Below are 21,121 nucleotides of genomic sequence, written 5' to 3'. Positions count from 1 at the left end.
ATTTTTCTGGGGTTTTATCTTGTTCCTTCATCTGGTACAAAGTCCTCTGCCTTTCATTTTGTCTATCTTTCTGTGAATGTGGTTTTCCTTCCCCAGGCTGCAGAACTGTAGTTCTTCTTGTTTCTGCTATCTTCCCTCTGGTGGATGAGGCTATCTCCTTCTCCTTTCAACTCATGGTTTCCTGCCTTATCGTAGACCAGAAGAGCTCTTGGCCTGGTGTGTGGCTCCGCAGAGGTGCTGTTGGGCTGGACCAGGGTCCTGAGGCCATGCCACAGGGTGGTCCCAGGCTGTTGGGCAGTTTTCTCTTGTCCGCATCTCTAGCCAGCTGCCTGCCACTGGCCAATCCAGGATTCTGTGATGGTGTTGGGCCCGTGTGCAGGATGCACTTGAGGAGGCCCACCTGTGGGAGGAGGGTCGTGGCCGCCCCGCCCTCCGAGGGGCGGAGGCTCCTGCCAGGAAGCTCTCAGCCAGTGTCTGAACAAAGGACGTTGTGTCCTCATTCTTTGTAAATCCTCAGAGTTACCTCAATAATGTTTTTTTAAATGGACTTCCCACTTGGCATATTTATGAGATAAAGAATTTCCCCCATTAAAATTCTGGAACAACATGTTATTAGAACGCAAATGATCTATTAGTTGGAGGACTTTAAAATTCTAACCAGAAAACACTCACTCTTCACGCTCTTGGGCATTTTTATTTGTCCCTTTGATTTCTCCAGAACCTTTCCTTCAAGGAGAAATCTCTGGGATCTGCAGGGACGGTGAGTGCCGACAGTCAGGTAATTCTGAGACTGAAAAGCTGGAGGAAAAGAGACAAGGTATATAAACGTCTGGATAGTTGGGGTAAAGGAGGTTTCTCCATGGAGAGGTGTAAACACAAGTATAAAGGCCTGGGTGTGGGGCTGACATGAAAGGTGGCCTGACGGCACGTGGATCACAGGCCCCGACTGGGGAGATGCCCTGAGTGGGGCTTCTGCCCAAGGTGAAGGGCAGTGGCTACGGTTTGGGCCGGGGAGGAGGGGAATGCGTGGGTCACCAGCTGTTGTTCTGACTGATCCTGGGAAGGAGCGCGTCATTTCCTGGCTGATGAGCCAGGGGAGGGACTGGGTCTGTGTGGCCTGGTCAGGAAAGGGGGGATTCTGAGTCTCAGCAGAGTCTTTGCGGGGAAGGGTGTTTGAGGGAAGCAGTTTCCCAGACACAGAGGGTAAGGGGATTTCTGGACTTTCAGGTCACCTTCAACATTGTCGAAAGGCAATGGGCTGTGACAGGAGGGAGGGGACACTCAGACCCTGGGCTGTGACAGGAGGGAGGGAATACGTATGCACCTCAAGGGTCAGAGAGGCAGGCTTGGCGCCACCTGCTGACCAGCTGGGAAGTGCAGGCCGCAACCTCTCAGTTCTGTGTAGCCCATGCTCCCAGCTGGCAAGCCTGCAGAAACTACTAAACTTGGAAATTCAAACTGAAATGGAGCCACATATCCCATGACTTCTCCAAAAATAGTTATAGAATAGTTAATTGGAAACCATATGCAATCAAAAGACTGTAGGCACAAACTTTACAACTTACACCAACATTCACTCAAAACTGTCCATAAGGCTTCCCTGGTGGCGCAGTGGTTGAGAATCCGCCTGCCGATGCAGGGGACATGGGTTCGTGACCCGGTCCGGGAAGATCCCACATGCCGCGGAGCGGCTGGGCCCGTAAGCCATGGCCACTGAGCCTGTGCGTCTGGAGCCTGTGCTCCGCAACGGGAGGGGCCACAACAGTGAGAGGCCCGCGTACCACACACACACACACAAAAACTGTCCATAGACAAATTTAAGATGCAAAACTATAAAAATTGTAGATGAAAACACAGAAGGAAATGTATATAACCTTGGACTTGGTGAATTTTAACACAAAACCTAAAAAGCCTATCCACAAAAGAAATAAAATTTTGAACACAGACTTTAAAATTTTAAAACTTTAAACTCTCAGAAAACCAAAAGACAAGCCACAAATTGGGAGAAAAAATATTTGCAAAATGCATATCTGATAAGAATTTGTACAACTATAAAGCAAACACCTTCATTACAGATGGATAAAGATCTGAACAGACACCTGACCAAGAAAGATATACAGATAATAAATAAGTGGACAAAAATATGATCAATGTCGTATATCATTAGGGAATTACAAATTAAAACAACAAGACAGGGACTTCCCTGGTGGCACAATAGTTAAGAACTCACCTGCCAATGCAGGGGACATGGGTTCGAGCCCTGGTCCGGGAAGATCCCACATGCCGCGGAGCAACTAAGCCAGTGAGCCACAACTACTGAAGCCCATGTGCCTAGAGCCCGTGCTCTTCAACAAGAGAAGCCACTGCAATGAGAAGCCCGTGCACCGCAACGAAGAGTAGTCCCCGCTCGCCGCAACTAGAGAGAAAGCCCACGCAGCAACAAAGACCCAACACAGCCAAAAATAAATAAATAAATAAATTTTAAAAATAAATAAACAAAACAACAAGGCGGCACCACACACCTATTAGAGCTGCTAACCTCCTCCCAAAATGACAATACCGATTACTGGAGAATGGTGAACAACAGCAACTCTTCTTCATTGCTGATGGAATGCATAGACAGCCTCTTGAGATACAGGTTGGCAGTATTTTCCAAAGCCAAACAGGTCTCACACCTTGAGACCCATCCATCATGCCTCCAGTATTCACACAACTGCTTTGGAAAACTGTATCCAAACAAAAACAAGGATGCTATTATGCACAGAACCTCTACTCATAATGTCTAAACCTTACAGGAATTAGGATGTCTTCAGTAGATGATGCATAAGCAAACTGGGGTACATCCATGTGAAAGGGAGCAGAATATGACACCCCGAAATGTGGAATTTCAAGAGAACCTAAAGAGCTAAAACAATTTTTAGAAAGAAAATCAACACAGCACACAGCAACATTAAATAAAACGCTGTGATACTGGCATGAAGATATACATACAGATGAATGCAACTGAATGGAGATCCTAGAAATAAACCCATTCATCTACGATGAACGGATCTCAGACTACAGTCAACAGCATTGAAATGTGGGGAAATGGTGTTTTCAACAAATGGTGCTATGTGACTGGTTAACCACATGCAGAGGAATGAAATTGGACCCTTACCTCATACCACATACAAAAAGCATCTCAAAATACATAAAAGGCTTAAATGTAAAAAGTAAAATTTTACTCAGCCCCTTGAATCCACGGGTTCCACATCAATGGATTCAACCAATGCCAGATCAAAAACTATTAGAAAAAAAATGCCAAAATGTTTCAAAAGGAAAAACTTGAATTTACCACATTCCAGCAACTATACATAACATTCACATTGTTTTTACAACATTTATATAGCATTTATATTGCATTAGTTCTTATACACAATCTAGGAATGATCTGAAGTATACAGGAAGATGTACCTAGGTTACTTGCAAATATTATATCATTTTATATATGAGATTTGAGCGTCCATGGATTTTGGTATCTGTGGGGTGTCCTGGAACCAATCCCTCATGGATACTGAGGGACGACTGTGTAAAATCTCCAATAAAACATAGGGATAAACCTTCATAACCAGCAACCAAAAGAAAAAAATTAGATTTCCTTAAATTAAAAACCTTTGTGCATCAAAAAAATGCAATTTAGAAAGTGAAATGACAGCCCACAGAATGGAAGAAAATAATTTCACATTATATTTATATCTGATAAGTGTTTATCCAGGTGTATCAAGAACTTTTACAACTCATCAACAAAGACAAATAACCCAATTTTAAATGTGGACAAAGGACTTAAATAGACCCTTCCCCAGACAAGACATGCAGATGGTCAACAAGCAGATGGTCAACAAGCAGCTGAAAAGATATGATGGAAATGCAACTTAAAACCACAATGCAATAATAATGCCTTCACACATGCTAAAATGGGTATAATCAAGAAAATTAAAAATAACAAATGTTGGCAACAATGCAGAGACACTGGAACTTTTAAACCTTATCGTGGAAATGGAAAATGGTGCAACCTCTGTTTACTCTATGAATATACAATTATCTATGGTTCAAAAACTCCACCCCTAGATATAGAACCCAAAGAATTGAAAACAGGTATACACATCTATTGATAGCAGCACTGTTCACGACAGCCAAAAGGTAGAAACAATGCTAATGTCCACTAATGGGTAAATGGATAAGTGACATGGAGGCTGATCCATATTATTCTGCCTTAAAAGGAATCAAGTGAAATGATGTAGTCTCTGTTGAAAACAGTATGGCAGTTCCTCAAAAACTTCAACACAGAATTAACACATGATTCATCAATTCCACATCAGGGTATACCCAAAAGATTGAAAGCAGGGACTGGAACAGATACGGGTACACTCATTTTCACAGCAATATTAATCACAATAGCAAAAGGTGGAAGCGACCCAAGTGTCAATGGATGAATGGATAAAGTAAATGTGGTATATAGAAAAAGCATTGAAAATTCATCCTTAAAAACTAAAGAAATTCTGACATGTGCTACAACATATATTAACCTTGATCCATTATGATAAGTGAAATAGCCCTGTCACAAAAGGACAAAAATGATATGATTCCACTTATGTGAGGTATCCAGAGAAGTCAAATTCAAAGGCTGAAAATAGAATGCAGTTGCTGAGGGGAATTAGTATTTAATGGCTACACAGTTTCACTAGTGAAAATGGAAAAGATCTGAACGTGGATGGTGAGGATATTTGTACAACAATACGAGTGTGGTTAATGCCATAGAACTGTGTACTTAAAATGGTCTAAATGGTAAATGTTATGTACATTTAATCACAATAAAATGAATGAAGTACTGATACATGTTACAATACAGAAAAGGTCACCCAGATCTTACTCATCCTGTGCACTTTCAATCTATCAGGTTGTGATAATGAGGGAAAGTATCACTCATGGTTTCAGAAGAACAAAACAGGATCAGAATGAAAAGAGACATTTCCCTAGAGTTGGGGCAGTTGGTGAAAGTTGAAGTGGGCCTGTGGATTGGATCATAATGTGGAAACCATAATATTTTCCTCATGTGGAGGTTTCATGCTGGTTCCCTGGAAGAGTGTCCCTATTTGGGGACACTGAAGTGTTTTGTGTACAGTGGCAAATGTGAGTACTTTGTACTGCTATTTTAAATTTTCTATACGTTTGAAATTACTGGTAAATAAATTACTTTTCAAAACAATCATGTCAATAAAAGGACAGAAATGTAGAGAAGACAACAACCTTTGCTATAGAGGCCAAGCCCTACCCAGATCCTGCTCACCCAAAATGATGATGCAATTCACGCTTGTAGGGCTTCACATGTTTTTAAGGGACACTGTGGGAAGATTATATTAGTAGCCACTATGTCTTGGGTGTTGTGGATGACCTGGATGTGGTAGAAACAGTGGGATTTCTAATTCCAGTTTTCTGTATTAAATCACCAAAAAACTGTTAGAACCAATAAATGAATTCAGTAAAGCTGCAGGATACAAAATCAATACACAAAAATCATTGTGTTTTTCTACACTAATAATGAACCATCAGAGAGAGAAATCAAGAAAACAATCCCATTTACAATAACATCAAAAGAACCAACTACCTAGGAATAAATTTAACCCAAGACGTGAAAGAGCTGCACACTGAAAACCTTAAGACATTCGATGAAGAAACTGAAGACACAAATAAATGGAAAGATATCCTGTGCTCATTAACGGAAAGAATTAGTAGTGCTAAAATGTCCATTCTACCCAAAACAGTGTGCACATTCAATATAATTCCTATCAAAATTCCAAAGGAATTTTTCACAGAGGCTGAAAAAACAATCCTGACATTTGCATGGAACCACAAAAGACCCCGAACAGCCAAGGGGATCCTGAGAAAGGAGAACAGCAGCTGGAGGAAACTCACTCACTGACTTGAAACCACATTACAAAGCTACAGTAACCAAACAGTGTAGAAATGGTACAAAAAGAAGCACACGGTCCAGAGGAATAGAACAGGGAGCCCAAGAAAAAACTACACATATGCAGTCAGTTAATTTATGACAAAGCTGCCAGGGATATACATCAGGGAAAGGACTGTCCCCTCAATAAATTGTGTGTGTGTGATACACAAAAGAAGAGAATTACTGTGTTGGTGTCTTGGGGACATTTGGAGGAGTTTCTGACAGTGGGGATGCAATCTGTCCATCTCTTCCCTCCTTGGCAGAAATCTCCATGATAGGAGCCTCTCTAAGAATCCTCCCTGAATTGGGGCCTGAAGAAATCAGAGCTGAGATTCCAACTGTCTTTACAGACAATATCGCAAGTATAACTATTACTTCAACAAGATAATTTAAAATGCTATTACTGGGAATTCCCTGGAAGTCCAGTGGTTAGGACTCCACGCTTTCACTGCTGCGGATGCAGGTTCAGTCCCTGGTCAGAGAACTAAGATCCCACAAGCCGCGTGGCATGGCCACACACACACACACATACAAAATGTTATTATTGCCCTTTATTCCAAATGTGTAAGAGGGGAAGTGTCAGCAGGAGCCTAGTGTTTAGAGCTGTCTGATTTGATTGGACCTGTTCATTCATCCCCGACTGGCTTCAAACCCATCTGAGTTACCGGTGATGACCAAGCCGAATCCAGAGACTCGCCAGCAGGGACACTGATGGAAACTTTCCTATTACCTGTCCTGTTGGTTTCTCTGCACCTTCTGGTCACTAGGTTGTGTCACTCCCTATGGTGCTGGGGTATCAAGTTTTTAATACGATTATCACCAATTATGAGACTAGAAAGAAGAGAAATTCAGGCTATCCCATGAAATCTCTCTGAAACTAGAGGACAGAGTCACTTTATTTTCCTGGTTTAACAGGTCAGTTAGTTGCTGCTCATTACTAACTAGCCCTCTTTTACCATCATGCCAGGCAGTCAACTGAGATTTACTCATATTTATATTTACACTAGTTCTCCCTCAAAGAGCCTTCTGGATCAAACGTGTGCACAACATCACCTCAGTCTGGAAATACTGGAAAGGCAGAATAAATCCAGTTTAATGTGACTTATGTAAATCATTTCTTACAGGGAATTCTACTGGTGGGAAAGGTCAATGTTTTTCACCAAGTAAAAATAAATATAACACTGATCTGATCTCAAAATCGTGTTTTCTATATGCACACATACAAACACACACACACTGGTATGGGCACACACACGTGCACGTGGGCAGACACACACCCTCTGCTAAAGTTACCAATAGCTTTTAAGGTCAGTGAAATCCATGATTATGAGCTTATGCTGTGGAATGAGCTGGATCTGGGTTTAAATCCTGCTTCTGGCTGTGCAACAGGGCACTTTACCTCCCTGCATGGTTTTCCTCTGCTGGTAAACAACACCCATGACAGAAGGGTTAATGTAAGGATCAGACAGAACGGTGCCCACTAAACTGGTGCTTCTCCAACTCCAAAGTGCACATGAATCATCTGGGAATCGTGTTACATTGGAGATGCTGATTCCGATTCTCAAGTGGGGCTTGACGTTCTAAGTTCCTAGGTGACCTTACACTGCTGGTCCATGCACCAAACTTTGCATAGCAAAGCACATACTGAAACCTTACAAAAGGGAAACCAAAATCGCTATCCAGTGGTTCTGCCAGCCAAGTAAGAGAAGAAAGCTAAGAGGATTTTTTTGGTGCCCACTGTGAGCTTGGTATAAACACAGTTTCTCTAGGTGTGGTGAAGATGACACGTCTGGGGCAAGGCTTTATTCTGTCCCCTCATGAGCCTCAGCAATGACTTAATTTCCATTCTTCTGCCCAGGGTCAGTCAGGGGCCATGGGAACCCACAGAGATAGGGAGTCTCATACCTGTCATAGTCCTGGCAAATCTCCTCCACAGCCACCAAGGCCTTCAGGTACTCGCTGGGCTGCTAGGGGTAGATGTAGTGCAGGAAACAGCTGTTCCTGGGGTCCCCATTTGAGGCAGTGGACACTATAGCTACCTGGAAGAGAACACAGGCGAATGGGTGGATTTAAAGTGAATGCATCTGTATGACAAAGGAGGCAAGACTATACAATGGTGAAAAGACAGTCTTTTCAACAAACGGTGCTGGGGAAACTGGTCAGCTACATGTAAAAAATGAAATTAGATCATTCTTTAACACCATACACAAAAATACGCTCAAAATGGATTAAAGACCTAAATGTGAGACTGGACACTATAAAACTCCTAGAGAAAAACATAGGCAGAACACTCTCTGACATAAATCACAGGAACATCTTTTTCGGTCCATCTCCGAGAATAATGGAAATAAAAACAAAAATAAACAAATGAGACCTAATTAAACTCAAAAGCTTTTGCACAGCAAAGGAAACCATAAACAAAATGAAAAGACAACACACAGATTGGGAGAAAATATTTGTAAATGATGTGACCAAAAAACAGCCCATGAGGCTTAATAACATCAAAACAAACAACCCAATCAAAAAATGGGCAGAAAACCTAAATAGACATTTCTCCAAAGAAGATATATAGATGGCCAAGAGGCACATGAAAAGATGTTCAACATCGCTAATTATTAGAGAAATGCAAATCAAAACGAAAATGAGATATTACCTCACACCAGTCAAAAGGGCTATCATCAAAAAATCCACAAACAATAAATGCTGGAGAGGGTGTGGAGAAAAGGGAACCCTCTTGCACTGTTGGTAGGAATGTAAATTGGTACAGCCACTATGGAGAACAGTTTGGAGGTGCCTTAAAAAACTGAAAATAGAGCTACCATATGACCCTGCAATCCCACTCCTGGGCATATATCCAGAGAAAAACATGGTCCGAAAGGATACATGCACCCCAATGTTCACTGCAGCACTGTTTACAATAGCCAAGACATGGAAACAACCTAAATGTCCATGCAACAGAGGAATGGTTAAAGGAAGATGTGGTACATGTACATAGTGGAATATTACTCAGCCATTAAAAAGAATGAAATAATGCCATTTGCAGCAACATGGATGGACCTAGAGATTGTCATATTGAGTGAAGTAAGTCAGACAGAGAAAGAAATATCACATGATATCCCTTATATGTGGAATCTAAAGAGAAATGATACAAAGGAACTCATTTACAAAACAGAAACAGACTCAGAAACTTAGAGAATGAATTTATGGTTACCAGGGGGGAAGGGTGGGGGGAAGGGATAGTCAGGGAGTTTGGGGTCGACATGTACACACTGCTATATTTAAGATGGATAACCAAAAAGGACCTAATGTATAGCACACAGAACTCTGCTCAATGTTATGTGGCAACCTGGATGGGAGGGGAGAATGGACACATGTATATGTATGGCTGAGTCGTTTTGCTGTGCATCTGAAATTATTACAACAGTGTTAATTGGCTATACGCCAATATAAAATAAAAAGTTTAAAAAATAAAATAAAATGAACGCATCTTGTAGGAATTGCAATCAGCCCTGAGAGAGACACAGCCTGAGGGGGTGGGGGGAAAGCATCACTGTATACACACTGCTGATAAGTGATAAGCAGGGTTAAAGAAGAATTCATTAGCTTTAAAAACTAGTTACTAGGGAACTCCCTGGTGGTCCAGTGGTTAGTACTAGGCGCTTTCACTGCCGAGGGCCTGGGTTCAATCCCTGGTCGGAGAACTAAGATCCTGTAAGCCAAAGGATCTTTTTAAAAAATAATTAATTAATTAATTAAATTTATTTTTGGCTGCATAGATTCTTTGTTCCTGCGCGCAGGCTTTCTCTAGTCGTGGTGAGCGGGGGCTACTCTTCGTTGCAGTGCATGGGCTTCTCATTGCCGTGGCTTCTCTTGTTGTGGAGCATGGGTTCTAGGTGCACGGGCTTCAGTAGTTGTGGCACACGGGCTCAGGAGCTGTGTCTCGCGGGCTCTAGAGAGCAGGCTCAGTAGTTGTGGTGCACAGGCTTAGTTGCTCTGCGGCATGTGGGATCTTCCCAGGCCAGGGCTTGAACCCATGTCCCCTGCCTTGGCAGGTGGATTCTTAACCACTGTGCCAGCAGGAAAGCCCGGAAGGTCAGTTCTAATGCACTATAGGATGGTCTTTAAAAATGTGACATTTTATTGGAAGTGTATTTTATGTTTTTGTTTTTTTGGCCGAGCCATGCAGCATGTGGGATCTTAGTTTCCCAACTAGGGATGGAACCTGTGCCCCCTGTAGTGGAAGCACAGAGTCTTAACCACTAGACCACCAGGGAAGTCCCTGGAAGTGCATTTAAAATTTTCTGTCTTGATATTTGGAGACTCCAGTGGACTAGCTACTGTTGCCAAGGCAGTATGACTTTGGGCTATTGCAGGGATCCAAATGGGTTTTTGTTGGTTTTTTAAAAAAATATTAACATGAGAAAAGTGGAAAAAGTAAATATAGAAGCCAAATTTAGCCTTTTTCTCTTCAAAATGCATAAGATACAGATTCTCTGGTTATATCTCTGATTAAAAAATACAAAGACTCATGAAGTGACTTTCCCAACTGGCAGAGAGACTTTCTCCCAGTCAGTGGAGCTGGTACCATCAGAGTCCTCTTCTCATTCTTTGTTCTGGATTGAGGCCCCTCTGAAAACGTGGGACATTGATTCTACACAATATTAACTCCTCACCTCCTAACATGTTTACCTCCAAATGGAAAAATCCTTTATGTGAATAAAGGTGGCCATCAAGGTTCAGAGTGTTCTCTTTGAGGGAACTCGTGAAGAGAAGACAGAGAAACGCATGGTGCAAACCATACAAATACATTCAGTTGGGTTCCAAAAGATTCAAATGCAGATGAGAATAAAGATCCCACCACCAACCCATTTTTTTTTTCTCTGTGATTATTCCTTCTAGTCAGTATAATGTAAAAGTGTTTGGTCACGAAGGTGGGCTCAAATCATCTGATGATGGGAAGAATCAAAGCCTGTATTTCCTGGAATACTACATAAAACTTCTGTAGAAACAGATAATATCTTAGTTTCCTACTAACTGGAATGTGGTATTTTAAAATCAGAAGTCCAACTGCAGATAAAGAAACCCTGTAGTACAAGGCACTTTTTAATCCAAACCTCCCAAACCAGGGTCTCCTTAAGACAAACCAAGGGTTCAAACAAAATGGTACGTTGCTACCAGAGACCCGGAGATAAACAGGAAGTCTTTGAAGTGCAAGGAAAATACAACTCAACAAACCTCAGAGTAACGATTTTTAAAGAACTATTTGGAAGCTCTAGGAAAGTTCTTGTCTCATGCTGGGAAGCTCGCTGGACCCCAACGGCTCCTGCTCCCAATAAATGATGCTGGGAGTGTGTCTGGAAGAATAAACATGAGACTGAGCATTCATAGGAACGGTATAGGTTTGATGTCCATGTGTGTCTTCACACGGGAACACGTGAGCAGATCTTTGGTTCCATTCTAGGCAAGTTCCTCTCATGACCATTCAAAACTGCCCAGCCACTCCTACCATGGACAGGTAACTTCCTTTCACTGAATGCTCAGGCGAAATCACCTGGTTTGGATGCGGTTTGAGTTTGATCCTGTGACACCATCAGAACTTCCCACCAGAGATAAATGAGGAGATTCTGGCCTTTATTAGTATGCTATGAACACAGGTGTCCTGGCTGTACTTGCCAATCCTCCTTCTATTTTTATTCACCTCCCTATCTGTTGAGTGCCTTTGACCTACTCTGAGCTCAGACCCCTGATCTATTAGAGTAACTCTGTCAGTCTTTCTTTAAAAATGAACAGGCAATAAAATGAATTTAACCCAGAAGCAGCTGCTCAGCAAGGGAAATGAAAACATCAGAAGCACCTTTTCGGCCGAGGCCAGAGCTTCAGGGGTCCCTCCAGTCCCCTCCCCCGCCCCCTCCTCCCTGGTACTTTAACTAATAGAGGAAGGAGCGTGGAGGGAACTTGGCTGAATCAAGGGACCTGAGAGACTATGAATGAGTTTTAAGCCCAAAACGCAATTAAATATTATTGGAACCTACTGTAAGGGGGGCGAGGAGGGGAGGTTAGGAGGCTGAGAGACTGAGTCCCAACGCAGCGGGTCCAGCCCCGGGTCCCAGCACAGACGACCACCCCCTGCGCCGCGCCCCCTCGATTCCCAGCAGTCAGGAGGAGGAGCGCTGCGACTCCAGCCCGGACTCTGCGCCTCCTCCTCCCCGAGTCCCCTCAGGACGCGCAAGTAGGGCCCCTTGCTCACCCCAGCCGGCCCGAGCAAGCCGGGCGGTGGGCAGGGGCGAGATGAGGGACCGAAGTTCCCCTGGACGAAGATGCTGCGCGCAGCTCTTCCTAAAGAGCAGGGGCGGCTCGAAGCGAACCCCTGTGTTTCAAAAGTTGTTCTCGTCGGGAGGCCCGCGGACGCGGCGCCGAGGCCGGGCCAACTTACCTGGCGCGCGGTCCGGAGGGCGGACGGGGCTTAGCCGGCAGGGTCAGTGCAGCCCGCGGTGGCAGTTTGGCCATGGGCGCGGCCGGGCCTCGTGCCGCCCTCCCCTCGGGCTCTGGGCACTCTGCCACGGTGGAGGGAAGAGATGCCGAGCCGGGAGTACAAGCTCCGCGAGACCCGGGCTCCATTCTGGACGGCGGGGGCGGGGCCGCTTGGCCCTCTGTCACGTGCCCGGCCCTATTTCAGGCGCCCTAGCTTTAGGGCAGGTGCCCAGCCTTCAAATCATGTAAACCGGCTCCTCGTCTCTGAAAGGGCTCCAGGTCACTGTTTGCCCCTCCAGCCTGCAACTTCAAAAGTTGTAACTTCCCCGCTGATCCCAGCACCTAACATAGCTTTTGGCAGAAAGGCTGAGATCAGTGATTGTTCAACAGTCGGATAAGTGAGACCCTTCTCTTGGGGGAGGGGTGTGGGGACAGGAGGAAGAGGCTCAGCTGGAAAGGGAAGAAGGAAGTTTGGGGAGAACTCAAGAGAAAGGGCAGGGATGAACACAGCCCGCCCACCCAAATACTGCCGCTTTTACACGCTCCACTGTTCTCGACCACCAGACCCGTTTTCCAGATGCCAACACCCACGCAGGCCTGCGGCTTGCAAACTGCAAGCCCAAGAGTCAAGCCAGGTAGTTCTGCCTCTGGAGAAACAAAGGGCAGTCAGACTGCAGACAGCCTGTGAGGCTGGAAGTGCCTCGTCGGATGCTGAAGGCTGAACTCTGTCTCCTCTGTGAGGTGAGGCGATTTGAGCCAGAGAGTCACAGGCACCCCGTAGCCAAGCCCTCCTCTCTGGGCACCTCCTTGGGGTTCCGTCAACCCCATCCAGCCCATGCTCTCGCAAGAAGGACGAGCTGCGCTGGCTGCGCCTGGCTTAGCAGGAGTATTCTCTGCAGCACACCAGGGAGCAGGACTTTGGGCCGAGCCCTTTGCATCCTCACCAAGGATGACTTCCCACTCCACTCCCTGGGTTCAGGTCAGGGTCACTCACTGGCTTCTCTGATGCAAACCCCCCGGGGAGCGGGGGGGTGTGTGGGGGAGAGCTGTCCTGCTCCCTCCCTCTCCCCTCCCCATTTCCATCCTACAGCCTCTGCCTAGCATCTCCATCAGCAGCAATCTTGTGACGGGACATGCCAGCTGTCACCTGGTCAGCAGCCTGCCCTCCCGCCCCACTGTCCAGGCTGATGTTCTGTATGAGTTGCTCCAGTACATCAAGACCCAGCGGCTTGGCCGTGGCATGTGGGCCCTTTTTCGGAAGGGCTTTCAGGCAGAGGGTGCCCACTCAGCCCTTCCCCTGCTGCCTGGAAGGTGAGGAGGCTCTCTTTGGACCTCTGAGACCCTCCCCCAGATTGCCCTCATCAGAGGGCAGAGCTTCTCCCAGGCAAAATGATGAAAGAGGCAGCAGTGCGGGCCAAGCTCCCCATCTCCCCCTGCCCTGCCTCCCCAACTCTCACCCCTGTCCTCTGGGACTGTCCTCTAGCTGAGGGGCCTTGCCTCTCATCTCCCCCTTTCTCTGCTCTCCTCTCCAGCAGAGGGTTGTTTATGTGGCATCCCTCTCTTCTCCTCCTGATCTCTCCATGGAAATTGCTCTCCTCAGGGTCTCCAGGGACCTGCACACAGGGCTGTTCATGTCACTCCCAGTCCTTACTCACTGCTGCAACCTTCCAATTGCTCAGGCCAAAACGCTGGATGTCGTTTTTGATTACTTTCTTTCTCTCTCATCCTCATCCCAACTGTCAACAACTCCTGCTGGCTCTACCTTCAAGATCTACCCAGAATCCAACCACTTCACACACCTGTAGTGCTGCCCAGGGTCCAGCCCCTGCCTCCTCTGGAGAACCTCCTCACTGGTCTCCTTACTTCTGCCCTTGATCTCCTATGATCTATTCTCAACAGAGCAGCCAGAGATTCATAAGTCAGGTCACGTCACTTCTTTGCTCAAAATCTTCCAGTGGCTCTCATCTCACTCGTCAAAGCCCCAGTCCATACAACGACCTCCCTGCCCTCTGATGTCCTCTCCCACTCCTCTCCCTCTTGCTCATGCTTCTGCAGCCACACCAGCCTCCCTGCTCATTGAACAAGCCAGAGACACCCCTGCCTCAGGGCCTTTGCACTTACGGTTCCCTCTGCCGTGCAGTCTCTTCTCTATATGCCCACATAGTTCACTCGTCTACCTCCTCAGGTGTCTGTTCAAACTTTATCATGTCTGTGAGGCATTTCCCAAATTCCCTATTTGCCTTGTACAATAGTGCTTTATCCCTTCCCCCCATATTGTATACTACTTCTATTTCCTTTTTTATTTTAATCATCTCTCTTCCTCCCCCCCACTACCCCACTAGAATATAAAGCTCCATGAGGGCAGAAGTTCTTTTCAGTTTAGTGATGTGTCCCCAACATTCTTAGAACAATGCCTGTCTCATTGAAGGTTCTCCATCAATAGTTATTGGGTGGATGAATAGGGCACCTGGGTTCTGGACCTGGCTCTGTCACCTCTTGGCATTGTGAACAATTTTACAGATGAGGGAGCAGGTTTGAGAAACTAAGTTACTTGTCTGGGAGCCAGGGTTAGCACCTGGGCTGTCTGGCCCTCACCCACACCCTCCAGTGCTTCCCTGACCTTCTAACCAGGGGCTGGGTGTGGGGAGAGCACTAGGAGTGCAGCCCCACGGGCTCCCGGGCATGTCACTGAGGGGGTCTGGGTTGGGGGAGGCTCTGGGCCCAAAGAATTGATGGTGCTCCTCTGCTTGCAGAGGGGATTGGGGCCTCCGCAGCAGCCACCAGCCCTGGGACTTGCCAGCTCCTTGAGCCATGTGGATGTCCCTGGCCTGGCCAGCTGGCCCCTCAGCCGGCAGGAGTCCCTCAGTTTATCTCACTGTGTGGAGCTCAGCTGCAGGGTTGAGGGAGTCTCCTCCTTACCCACGATGCCACAGGCCCCCATTGATGGCAGGATCACTGGTGAGTAGGAGGCTGTGCTCCCCTGGCACACAGGAGGGAGGTGTGCTCAGGCTGAGTCCCAGAGGGGGGTGGGTGACAAGGAGGAGGGTTATTTTGATCTGGGGAATGAGAGGGTCTGTGCTTGGCAGTGGTGTGTGGAGTGACTCTCCTGTGTGCTGGTCACAGCAGGCAGAAAGTGCTGCCCGGGATAGCCAAGCCCACCCTATGTCCAGGCCAGGGACGATTTACCAGTCATAGTTCAGACAGTCAGACTGGTCTAGAGTATGCCCCCTCCCCCTTTAAAACTTTATTTATTTTTATAATTAATTTTTTAAAATTAGTTTATTTTTGGCTGCTTTGCGTCTTTGTTGCTGCGTGTGGGCTTTCTCTAGTTGTGGTGAGCGGGAGCTACTCTTTGTTGCAGTGCGTAGGCTTCTCACTGCGGTGGCTTCTGTTGTTGTGGAGCATGGGCTCTAGGCATGTGAGCTTCAGTAGTTGTGGCTCGTGGGCTTAGTTGCTCTGTGGCATGTGGGATCTTCCTGGACCAGGGATCGAACTTGTGCCCCTTGCATTGGCAGGTGGATTCTTAACCACTGCATCACCAGGGAAGCCCCAAAACTTTATCTATTTTTAAATAGTTGAGTGTTTACTATGTGCCAGGCATGGTTCTAAGGCTTTTATTTAACTCCACAACAGCCCTCTGAGGTTGGTATTATTATTAGCCCCATTTTACAGATAAGGAAAATGAGGCACAGAGAGGTTAAGCAACCTTCCCATGGTCACACAGCAGTAAGTGGCAAAATTGAAGTGTGAATCCAGCCAGTCTGACTCTAGGGCCTGAGCTCTAATCAGGTGATATACTTCTCCACATTCATTGTTAAAGGACTAACAGACAGGTAACCAGATGGACTGACAGATAAGCTGACTGCCTTCCCAAAGTGTGTTTTCTAGTCATGGCGGGGCCACTACCTTTATCCTAAGACACCACAGAGGGGAGCAGAAGCTTAGCTCCTGGGTTGAAAGTGACTGGGACTCACTGAAACACAGTTATTTAATTTTAATATAATGCTTAACATTCTTTGAGCACTTACTCTGTACCAGGCACTGTGCTAAGGGTCTTTTGGTCGATTATGTTACTTAATCCTCACATCACCCAACAGGAGGAAACTGTGGCTCAGAAGAAGTCCGGTAACCTGCCCCCCATGCCCGAGCCAGGTGGCCCAGGTGGGACTTAAGAGCTTGTGCCCAGTTTCCCTCTGCCACTTGCCCTTCACGATAGCACATTTGATTTTCCAGAAACTCCTGCTAGGGTGCTGGCTGGATAGGATGGATGTTACAATCCTGATTTAATAGAGATCCAGGAGGTTGAGTGACTGGGCCAGGGGCAGAGAGGGACCTGGAGACAGGGTTCCAGCCGCCAGCCACTGGCCAGTGCCCCCGCCACCTGCCCCTGGGCGAAGGGCGTTGGCTTTGGTGTCTGAAGATCTGGGTTAGGCTCCTCATTCTGCCTGCTCCTTAGGAGCCTGGTGACTGGGATATGTCCATACCTCTCTGAGCCCATTTCCTCATCCCTTCCTGGGGGTAAAGGTCCCACCTGTTAGAGTCAGGATGATTAAATGAGCCGAGTAAGGAGGCCCCACGTGTGGCTGTTTCTGTTAGTACCATCGTCTTCACCATCCCACTGCACACCTGGGCCCCGGCTTCAAGACCCCCGAAGGACCTTTCTCATGCTTGTCCTCACAGCTCCATGAAGACGCCCCGTCTGCACGCTCTGTGCTCAACTGCAGACTCTGCCAGCTGCTGTGGGATTACAAGTATCAGCTGCTCTCTGACACCTGGTACGAGCCCTACATCAAGTGGGAAGACAATAATGCCAAGATCTTCTGAGTTGTGGATCCAAATGGGCTTGCCAGATTCTGGGGAAACCACAAGGTGAACCTCAGCCAGCGGGCAGGATGGTCTCAACACACATGACAGGGCAGGGGTCACAGTGGACCCGTCAGCACTAGGGGACAGGCCTCAACTGATGGGAGCTTCACCAGCAGCCCCAGACGTGTTGGGATCATTTATAAAAATTTTTTTTTTGAATTTTATTTATTTAGCTTTTATACAGAAGGTTCTTATTAGTTATCTGTTTTATACATATTAGTGTATATATGTCAATCCCAATCTCCCAATCCATCCCCCCACTCCCCACCCTTGCTTTCCCCCCTCGGTATGCATGCGTTTGTTCTCTACATCTATGTTTCAGAAGCCTTGCAAACTGGTTCATCTGTACCATTTTTCTAGGTTCCACATATATGCGTTAATATACAATATTTGTTTTTCCCTTCCTGACTTACTTCACTCTGTATGACAGTCTCTAGGTTCATCCACGTCTCTATAAATGACCCAATTTCGTTCCTTTTTATGGCTGACTAATATTCCATTGTATATATGTACCACATCTTCTTTATCCATTCATCTGTTGATGGGCATTTAAGTTGCTTCCATGACCTGGATATTGTAAATAGAGCTGCAATGAATATCGGGGTGCATGTGTCTTTTTGAATTATGGTTTTCTCTGGGTATATGCCCAGTAGTGGGATTGCTGGGTCATATGGTAATTCTATTTTTAGTTTTTTAAGGAACCTCCATATATTCTCCATAGTGGCTGTTGTTGGGATCATTTTATTTTGGGAGATTCTGAGGGACAGGCAGTTACTTCTTGAGGATGGGGACTGTCCCTGGAACTCAGAAATCTTGCCTTCTAATTGCTTAATTCCACCTTTGCTTAGCATTTGAGGCTTTCAAAGCACGCTTACATGAATTGTGCATCATTTGCTGCTAAGCCAGATGAGGAAGCTGGTACCCTGGAGGAAGCTGGGACAGAAACCCAGGTCTCAGGCCCCACAGGATCATCAGCTGTCAGGGCTGGAAAAGCCTGGGGATGACCAAGGCCAGCATTCCTAAGGTGAGGAGCGCCCATACCTAAATGGGTGTCTGCCAGGGGATTTTAGGTGGTTTACTCCAAATTCTACTAATTATTTATTTTAGTAAGCATTAGGATTACAAAATTTAAATACTTTGTTTTTTTCTTTTTATGTGGTACGCGGGACTCTCACTGTTGTGGCCTCTCCCGTTGTGGAGCACAGGCTCCGGTCGCACAGGCTCAGCGGCCACGGCTCACGGGCCCAGCCGCTCCGCGGCATGTGGGATCTTCCCAGACCGGGGCATGAACCCATGTCCCCTGCATCGGCAGGCGGACTCTCAACCACTGTGCCACCAGGGAAGCCTTAACTACTTTGTCAATCTCATGATTGACAGTGGTGATATAAAACCAGTGTGCTAGTCTATAAATTCATTTAGGTTAAAAAGAGTCTTTAGGGCTTCCCTGGTGGCGCAGTGGTTGAGAATCCGCCTGCCGACGCAGGGGACGCGGGTTCATGCCCCGGTCCGGGAAGATCCCACATGCCGCGGAGCGGCTGGGCCCGTGAGCCATGGCCGCTGAGCCTGCGCGTCCGGAGCCTGTGCTCTGCAACGGGAGAGGCCACAACAGTGAGAGGCCCGCGTACCACAAAAAACAACAACAACAACAACAACAACAACAACAACAAAAAGAGTCTTTAAAGAAAACTATTAACAATAATGATCAGACTTCCCTGGTGGCACAGTGGTTGAGAATCTACCTGCCAACGCAGGGGACACGGGTTCGAGCCCTGGTCCTGGAAGATCCCACCTGCTGTGGAGCAACTAAGCCCATGCGCCACAACTACTGAGCCTGTGCTCTAGAGCCCGCAAGACACAACTACTAAGTCCGCATGCTGCAACTACTGAAGCCCTCGTGCCTGGAGCCCGTGCTCTGCAACAAGAGAAGCCACCACAATGAGAAGCCCCGCGCACCACAGCGAAGAGTAGCCCCCGTTCGCCACCATTAGAGAAAGCCCGTGCGCAGCAACAAAGACCCAACACGGCCAAAAATAAATAAATAGGTTAAATAAATTAAAACAAACAAACAAAAAACCAATAATGATCACCTGCAATATATAGCATCTCCTAAAATGGCACAGCATTTGATTGCCAAGCGCTGCTCAGAGCGCTTTGCCTGTATTAACTCATTTAATCCTCACAACAACCTCATGGGGTGGATATTATCAGATGGGGAAACTGAGGCACAGAGAGGTGTATCAACTTGTCCCAGTGTTTGCAGCCAGTAGGTGGCAGAGCAGAGACCTGAATCCAGACCATGTAGCTCTGGGCCCCACCCTGTTTTGTGGCCTCTGGGTAGTGCTGGTGGCTGGAAGGATGCAAATGACTAAAGTTTGGGTGTGCTTATCTGGAGGGAGGGAAACTGAGGCTCCGAGAGCAGCAATTCCATTTAGTGAGCACAGACCACATGTTAAGCACTGTGCTAAGTGCTCTCATGGATTAGCTAATTTAATGCTCACAACAAATCTGTGAGATTGATGTTTTTATCTTCATTTTATAGCTGAGGCAACAGATGCAGAGAGGTAAAGAAACTTATCCAAGGTCACACAGCTGCCAAATGGTGGAGCTGGGGCTTAAACTGACACCAAAGCCCAGCCTCTTTGTCCCTACTCTGCACAGTCCACTCCCCAGAGGGAGGAAAAACTGACTTGGTCAAAGTCACACAGCTAGGTGGCAAGACCCTCATGCTACCCCACCATGCTGTCTCTCCTACTAACTATATATTTATTCGTTACTACTCGTGACATTTGCCATTTAAAAGCAACATGCAATTCACTCCTGCCCCATGGGTCTCAGTCAAGTAGGTGACAGAACCATCCCATTGTCTCTCGCCCTGGCCTTCCCCTGTCTTTCTCCTTCCCAACGCATGAGAACTTTCATATTCCCTAACAGACCCCTGGGCTGAGGGGATTAAGAAACTGTCCAGTCCAACTTGCTCCCTCCCAGGCCTGGAAGGAGCAGGGTGGGGAGTGGGGGGTGATGTAGGGCTGCTTTTCCTTCCAGAAGCAGGTGAACGTGACCTATGAGAAGATGTCACATGCCTTGTGCCCCTACCATAATCTGAACATCATTAAGAAGGAACCCGGGCAGAAACTCCTGTTCAGGTGAGTGGCGTAGGGGCCGAGATGCCAGGGGGAGTGGAGCTGGGGTGGGGTGGCCTGGAAGCCCTCTGAAGCTGGGGTAGGGGCTGATTTGCAGCTGGGGCCTGAATTCCAGATTTCTGAAGACACCCAGGAAGATCAATCAGGACAAGGGCAGCAGCAGGGAGCTTCTGGAGAGCCAGGAGCAGGACAGGGTGACTTCAAGGAGGAGATGCTGGTAGTCTCTCTGTGAAGGACATGTGGACTCCCGATACCGGGCACCAACGGGGCAGAGACTGAGTCTCCCACGAAGGCAGCTAGCTGTTCCTCCCTCCTCCCAGGGCAGCAGGGAACCCCAGCTGGGTTTTGCACTCTCGGATCAGAGCTGGTGTCTCAGACCTCAAAGCTGCCTGGGGACGTGGAACAGCTGAGAACCGGCAGGCCTCACCTCCAGGACACTGTGGGGGCATTCTTTGGGTAGGGCAGCCCTGGTTGCTAAGTGGGAGCACAGGGAGTGAACTTTCTCCCTACCCTGCCCCTTAGTACCTGCCCACCTCAGGAGAGGAAGCCAGTCACTGAGAGAACATCCAGCCCAATTCCTTCAATTTATGGAAGAAGGAAGCAGAAGTCCCTCACTGAGCCTCAGTTTTCCTCATCTGCAAAATGGGCACGCTCA

At 47.0% G+C, this 21,121-nt stretch overlaps 1 protein-coding gene and 1 long non-coding RNA gene across 2 annotated transcripts in view; one reads left to right on the top strand and one right to left on the bottom strand.

Moving 5' to 3' along the window:
- Positions 1 to 753: 753 nt before the first annotated feature.
- On the bottom strand, positions 754 to 12,520 carry LOC136794922 (uncharacterized). The gene is made up of 3 exons (XR_010842387.1): positions 12,423 to 12,520; positions 7,895 to 8,028; positions 754 to 798 (listed from the first exon to the last, which is right to left on the bottom strand). It is a non-coding gene; the product is annotated as an uncharacterized lncRNA (long non-coding RNA).
- A 648-nt stretch (positions 12,521 to 13,168) lies between these two features.
- ETV7 (ETS variant transcription factor 7) overlaps positions 13,169 to 21,121 on the top strand; it is a 30,278-nt gene continuing 22,325 nt past the window's right edge. Inside the window, 7 exon segments of the mRNA XM_067043208.1 lie at positions 13,169 to 13,440; positions 13,646 to 13,688; positions 13,690 to 13,771; positions 15,188 to 15,422; positions 17,185 to 17,329; positions 20,369 to 20,469; positions 20,582 to 20,683. Coding sequence (XP_066899309.1) covers positions 13,169 to 13,440; positions 13,646 to 13,688; positions 13,690 to 13,771; positions 15,188 to 15,422; positions 17,185 to 17,329; positions 20,369 to 20,469; positions 20,582 to 20,683 — 980 coding nt within the window.

This window comes from Kogia breviceps, chromosome 10 (genome assembly GCF_026419965.1).
Source record: "Kogia breviceps isolate mKogBre1 chromosome 10, mKogBre1 haplotype 1, whole genome shotgun sequence".
In the NCBI taxonomy this organism is placed as follows: domain Eukaryota; kingdom Metazoa; phylum Chordata; class Mammalia; order Artiodactyla; family Physeteridae; genus Kogia; species Kogia breviceps.
Note: the sequence above shows the minus strand (reverse complement) of the source record. Positions and strands in the feature narration are given on the sequence as shown.